The sequence below is a fragment of the Halyomorpha halys genome, unplaced genomic scaffold, assembly GCF_000696795.3.
Source record: "Halyomorpha halys isolate HHAL.00 unplaced genomic scaffold, Hhal_1.1 Scaffold106.1, whole genome shotgun sequence".
NCBI lineage: Eukaryota > Metazoa > Arthropoda > Insecta > Hemiptera > Pentatomidae > Halyomorpha > Halyomorpha halys.
In genome coordinates this window covers 1,871,757-1,879,192 of record NW_027111449.1, presented here as the reverse complement: position 1 = coordinate 1,879,192, position 7,436 = coordinate 1,871,757, and the positions used below count along the sequence as shown (strand labels likewise).

The window sequence follows — 7,436 nt, the reverse complement described above, 5'->3', positions numbered from 1 at the left end:
TATATATGTGTATACAGTTTTAAATATCAATAAATAAATTATTAAAAAAAAAAAAAAAAAAAGTCAAATTTATTTCCAACTTTGGACTAAATCAAAGGACAGATTTCAATAAAAGTATGTTCATTTCAACTCGTTAAACTGTTAAACAAAAGCAATGATCCTAAAATTAAACTTACTAATGTGATTTCCGTATTATGAAGAGAATATTAGGATGTTGTTAGAGGGAACTTAAGGGACAAAAGAGGACAGAAGCGATTATAAGAAGTCTGTACCATGAAAACGGCTGTTCTAAATTTAAAAAAAAATACATTGCTACTCTAACTCTGCATTATAAGAAAGAAAATTCTTTATTTTAAAATCTTGTCGTTGTTTTTTGTCCAGTACAATGTCGTCAGGACTGAACACCGTGGCAGGAACAGTGTTCGAAGATTTCGTGAGACCATTCTTTTCCAGGAGGTTAACTCACAAGCAGACCAACTTCATGTTAAAATTAATTGTGGTGTTTCTTGGAGCCGTATCGGTTTTATTAATTTATGTAGTAGAGAAATTTGGAACAATAATGCAGGTATTACTGTTTGAATTATTCATATTTTGTATTATTTAAATGCAGTATTTTTAATACAACTAAAATATTAATTTCAAATTATTGACGTATTTGAGGATCACCAAACCACCAAACATCCTCCTTATCTTCAAAGCAACATTTCTACAATTAGTAATATTTATTTTGTAACATTAATAATATTTTGCTAAAGTTTTTAATAATATTGCTAATTCTTCTTCTTCTTTTACTGGCACAAAGAAGCTGTCCTTGGCCTGCTCAACCATCTTTCTCTTTCTTCTGTAAGGGTAACTGGGGTCCTCAGTTGTCGCAGATCCCACCTCACAGCATCCCTCCATCGGCTCTTCGGCCTACCACGTTAACGCACACCATCCGGAACGTCACTGTACAGTTGATGAGCCACTCTTTCCTCGCTAATTCTCATTACATGGCCAAGCCATTTAAGCCTCTTTAACCTTATGTACGAGGAGATGGTTCATTCCTTGTAGAGCCCAATAAGTTCTCCATTTTTCCTTCTTCGCCTATAACCATTCTCGCATACGGGCCCTAAGATTTCCTCAGAATTACTCTTTAAACCTGTCTACCAGGTCAATGCTTTTATTGCTCAGAGTCCACGTTTCTCCACCTTATGTGACGACTGGCCTTATCAACGTTTTGTACAGGGTGAATTTGGTGGTACGGCTAACAAGTTTGCTTTTGATTAGCCTTACAATGGAGAAATAGTCTCTATTTCCGGCAGCAATTCTGCTTTTAATTTCTTCTACTTCTTCATCCTGGTTCTCATTGATAATAGAGTTCGAACTATAACTTCGAATTATAGGAGCCCATTACAAAGCGACTCTGCCTCTAGTTCAGAGGCTTCTTACCCAGCAGCATAATATTAGTTTTCCCCATTAATGTGCAGGCCCATCCTTTCTGCTGCGACATCCATCGCTTCGAAAGCAGTCCTAATGCTCTGCAGGGGTCTACCGATGATGACGACGTCGTTTGCATAGGCTAGAACTTGGGTCATCTTTGTGAATACTGTTCCTTTCTGATTTATTCCTTCTCTATTTATGATAGCTTGTAGAACGATATTAAACAGGAGAGGAACAATTGGGTCACCCTGTCTTAGGCCACATTCCACTTTAAAAGGCTCTGGTTATCCGCAGGTTGTGCTCACCATTGTGCATTTTACTAATTGGGTGAGTTTACTAGGAAGCCCCAGTTCATGCATAGCCACCATGAGCTCACTCCTTACGATTGTATCGTAGGCAGCCCGAAAATCAATGAACAGAATTCAAGTTGTTTGCTGATATTCCTTTATCTTCTCAGAGGTTTGCCTCAGGGCGAATATTTGATCAATAGTAGACCTATTGGGCCGGAACCCACCTTGATAGTTACCCAGTTTCTGTTCAACATACGGAAGGAGCCTATTGTACAGAGATATTGAAAAAAATTGATATGCTGTGTTAAGCAAACTAATCTCTCGATAGCTGCTGCATATCGTTAAATCTCCTTTCTTCTTGTATATAGGCACTACTACAGCCTCATTCCACTCCTTGAGTAAGGTCTCCTCTACCTATATCTGAGCTATCAGGTCCTGTAGTTGGCTAGCGAATTCGTGATGCCCTGCTTTAAACAATTCTGCTGGGATTCCATCATTACTGAGTGATTTATTATTTTTTGAGTTTAGAAAAGATGTCTTCGATGTCCTCTTCATCGGATGGTTGGCTTCCTAATCTTCATCATTAATACCCTCTGGTGATTATACCAGGTTTTCCAGACAATGCTCTACTTCTCTCGGGCTCAATAGCCCTTGAAATATTGGCGCCACCTTTCTTGTACTTCTTCGTCTAGCATTAGTGTGTAGCCATGGTCGTCTTTGATTAGGCTGGCGCTCCTGATCGGTCCACACTTGATGTTATTCACCATTTTGTAGAACTTGCGAGACTCATTTCTACTTCTTGAATTTTCAATTCCATCAATCTGCTTCCTTAATGCTTACCTCTTCTTGCTTCTAACTAATCTCTTCGTGTGCATCCTAGCATCTTTGTACTCCTTCTAACTGAGCCGTGTCTTTTGACTAATCTACATTAATTTTTTTTCATTACGCTTCTGGATTGCTTGTACACATTATTCGTCGAACCAATAATTACGAGGATGTCTTGTTTTTTCTCCAAACACTTCTTTAGCAGTCTGGGCCAATCCTACCTTGATACATCTCCACCTGCTTTCACTTGTCACCGTAGCTTCACCAACTGTTCCGCTTATGACTTTCTCATGAAACTTCTCAGAAAACTTAGTTAATATGTTAATCATAACATGTAATAATTTTATATAACTATTAAGACTGATTAGTATGCTGTGTATTATAGTAACTCAATATATTTGGGAAACCATTGCTGGTTAAATACACCATTTCTCTCTCTAGTTCTTTATGCACTATCAAGTATTTAAGAAAACAGCTAAATCTGTGTTGTGAACCTGTCAATAACAATGATGGTAGTGTTTTTTCTATAATGATATTTGTTAATATTTTTAAAATGTGAAATAATTTGTAATAATGTTGTTCAGAAGTTATTAAATTAAGATATCTCTCCTACATCTTACTTAGTAACAATATATTTTTCAATATTTTACATTGTTCTTAATATCGATGTCGAATAATAGCAACAATATTCTGATATTATTTTGTCGAAATATTGATTCTTTGTTCTCTTGTGTTCTTTGTACTCATACATCTTACTCCTGTTTTTGAAATAAGGTTGAATATTTTTTGAAAATTGGAAAAAGTAATGTTATAATGTTTTGGAGATATTTAATATGTGTCATTGGTGTATACACACCATGTACACAACATTCATGCAGTTGACATTTGTTAATATCGATATTTTAATAAGAAAACTAAAATAATTAATTTTCAGATTGTCAACAGTTTGCAGGGTATCACTGGTGGAGTACTTCTATTCATATTCAGCTTCGGTATGTTTATTCCATGGGGAAATACAAAGGTAAATTTTGCAATAAATTATTAAAATCTAATTATTTAGTTTTAATGGAGTAATTAAATCAACGATTAAGATTGAAGGATTTTAGGAGAGGGTAGTTATTTTGGATACAAAAAGTTCATTTTCCCAAAATTCTTTTATCTCTTACAGAAATATTTTCCAAAAAAGAACAATGAAATAAAAATGGGTAAAAGTTATTTTTTATTTATAATAAACTAGGCATGTTTGTTTTCTTGTTATTTAAGCAGAATTTTTAATATGATTGTTGATTTAGTTTTCTTTTTACTGTTTGTATTGTTAATTTGAGTTTCTTTGATATCCAAATTATATTTTTAAAATAAGTGTTTTTGTATACCCCCATACTCGGTGATAAATAAACGCGTTACAAATTCTGAATATGAACTCATCTAAATAATTAAATTATTTATTTAATTATGTCACTTTACTGTCACTAATTTTTAACTAATAACACAAACAATAATTTTTGTATTCTGAAAAATCCCCTTTGTTTCAATTCTGACTGGATCTATTAGAATAAAATATTTCTAGTTTGGATTTCCCTAGTACATTAAACTCCAAAATACTGTGGAATTTGAGATCTGGCAGAAGCTAATTAAAGAGGTAAGTTTGCCAAAGATGTTTATGAAAAGGGCAAATTTCGGGAAATATTCCCTAGATATATGACAAGTTGGAAAATTCAGTTGAAATGTTGTTCCAGCTACGTCCCTGGGCCAACGTCTCATGTATCTTCCTTCTTAATGATTAAGCTATTCTCATTATATTTCATTAAATTAATTTAATAACTTAATTGAATGTTTCCAGGGTGTGACAGCAGGTACGATTGCAGGCTTGCTAACAACTTGTTCACTTACGATGGGCACTTACATTTACTCACAAAGTGGGGATATCAAATTAGGGAAAAAAGTTACCTCTATCGAAAACTGTCCAGTTAATTCTTCTATACTGTTGGGATTAAAGTGAGTATTGTAATATATTTTTGTCAAGTAAAAAAAAAAATTAGAGTAGATCTGTAATTACAAAAACAAAAAAATAAAATGAATTAAATATTGATGAATTTATATCTCCCCTGAATTGAATGACTTCTAGGAATGCTTCTAATGAGGTTCACAATTAAATATAGCAGTATTTTAGGGCTTTATACATACAATTGTATTAAATAATATTTGTTTCCAGTTCCACTTGGTTCGGTCACCCTGGAGAAGGAACTAGGGTCTTCTTCTCAGATTCTGTGCCAGCAATCTATCGGGTCTCCTTCCTGTACAACAGCCTCATCGGTATTGTGGTATCCTTTACGGTGGCTTGTATCGTTAGCTTCGCAACGGGCTGCCAGGATATCTCGGAGTTGGAGCCTGAACTTGTCATACCTCAGCTGAGGTCGTTCCTCATCAAGCAGAAGAAATCGATGGAGTTACGACAACGTTATACCACTGACCCAATAGCCGAAGAAGCTGAAAGCTTTATCAAAAAAGATATACACAAAAACCCATCAGCGTCGGGTGTTATGTTATGAGAGTTTTTTCTAAAGGATTTTTTATTAGAAAACATGTATCATACCTTAAAACATTTCCTGTTATATTTGAAAAAAAAAAAGAAGAACCAACTCAATTAAATGACGGTTTATATATTACGATCCATCCAATCCTCTTTTCCATTTTCCGTCTGGTTTGCCATAAACCATCTTTTTGGGTATCCCCTCATCAGGCATCCTCTCAACGTCTCCTAACCATCTTATTCTTGCTCTTTTGACTAAAGCCACGATGCTAGGTTCCCCGGAACAGATCCATCAGCTCATCATTCCTTCTTCTTCTCCAACTTCCAGACTCCTCCCCGTATCCTTCTCAATACTTCTCTCTGCAATACATTGGATATAAACTATACTGGATATAAACAGCATAAGTACAGAGGAAATTAAAAGTTAGCACTGTCACCAATAAGGCAGTTCGAATTTCCCACAAAATCTGCCAAGAAGGCAAAGTGTAGCCTGTTTTAGAATGCAATCTCGCCATGATTTTCTTCCAGGAGATTTGTATAAAATTTATGACTTTGAGAGCTCACTCTGCAAGCTTTGCCAGCTCGAAGAAATGACGTCGGCACGTTTGGAAAATAGTCCATTACTGCAAGACATCAGAAATAATTTCATTCAAGAGGAGAGCGTCTGGATGAAAAACAACTTAATTATATAGGGCTATGCGAGTACGGATAGCCGAGGTGCCATATTTCGTCCTCTTTTGAAATAATTACTAGAAAATAATAATAAAAAGAACAAATATACCCATATAATTTTGGAGAAATTACAAGTTTTAGATAAAGACCCTTTTCCAGGTGACGAATCTTCGGAGTATTTGTACTATTAAAGTGTGATAGTGAGACAGTATGACAGAGCTTATTTGCTCGCTGATAGTAAATAAGTGATAGCTCAACTTGTTGAATGAATAAAATTAATAAAAACAAATGAAACAAACAACAAACAAACATGCGTTAGTTTGCTGTCTGGCACGTGCGGATATTTGATTGTGTACTACGATAGTAAATATCATTGGTTACACGGTGGTAATGGTTGAGACAGCTGCATCTTCGTTTACCGTCATCTTGAAGCATGGACTTGAGAAGATGACTCAAAATCACTAATAAGGACAGGCTACCACGTGGAATCACCGATTTCAAAGACATTTATTTTTATGATACTAGGTCGAAAAATTATATTATAGCTTACCACCCTTGTATGTATTTACTGATTATTATATACCAATTGATTTATTTTATTTTTTTATAGAATAAGAACAAAAGATTATCGATCTATTAAATGAATTTAAGAGTGTATTAAAGTCAAAAGTCGCTTTCAGTATTGCAGACCAAAATAATTTTTTTAAGAGAAAATAGTCAAATTCGGTTTTTGGAACCCTTAAATACGAATTTTCATATAAATCAAAAACCATACATTTTTGGGCTTTGTTTCTGAAGGATATTTTTTTTCTAACGATGTCCCGCGTTCACGAAATAAATTCTAAATTCCGTGTGTTAACCAAATACAACGAAATTAGCATTACAATTGAAAATCTGAATACCCATTCTTTCGAGCCATGTCAATATCTTTTAGATTTTGTGCCTTTATTTGGAAAAAAAAAATCTGTTTCAATATAAAGAAAAATTTCAAAAACGTTTAGTTATATCCGGTTCTAATTCGTTTATGGGGTTCCAATTTTTATTATTTCGTGCTTTTAGAGGGTAGAGGCAATGTTTGTGATTTTCAAAAACAAATCGAAAGCGATTTTTTTTTTTTATCAATGCAATAATTCCTATGAAAGAGTTTTTTGGGGTGCGAAAAACGTATTTCTACTTTATTTCATTATAAAAAGGCCAATTTATGTTTAAAATTCACAAGATAAGGCTTTTTCTTTTTAAACATCAATTTTTTTCTAAACAACGAGAAAAAACAATTTGAGAATTTATTTTGGCAAATATCATGGGAACTGCAAATTAATTTCTGTCAATGGATTTTTAAAAGGAGATTTTTTAAAAAATTGTTTGATTACTACGAAAATCAAGTCGCATCTTGATTTCGCACTCTGAGAAGTCTTAGATACGAATTTTCCTAGTATTAAAAAAATAAAAATTATTTGCTCAAATTTTTCGCTTTATAAGAATCTATTGATAGGAATTAATTTGCAGTTCCCAGGATATTTGCCCAAATAAATTAAGGAAATGTTGATTTCTTGTTGTTTTGGAAAAATATTAATTAGTAAAAATCTGTATTTTGTGAATTATTGAACATAAAAAACTCTATTAGAGCTCAAATTGAAGCTCATAAATGCATTATATTCATATATCAGCTAACCACCATATTTTAGGAGTTATTATCAAAA

At 33.7% G+C, this 7,436-nt stretch overlaps 1 protein-coding gene across 1 annotated transcript in view; it reads left to right on the top strand.

Annotated features, from left to right (window-relative positions):
• Window positions 1–7,436, top strand: part of LOC106677625 (uncharacterized) — a gene marked incomplete in the record, with an annotated part of 37,087 nt that overhangs the window by 9,739 nt on the left and 19,912 nt on the right. The window contains 4 exon segments of the mRNA XM_067049436.1: window positions 382–565; window positions 3,469–3,555; window positions 4,375–4,529; window positions 4,747–5,080. Of these exon segments, the coding sequence (XP_066905537.1) occupies window positions 382–565; window positions 3,469–3,555; window positions 4,375–4,529; window positions 4,747–5,080 (760 nt within the window).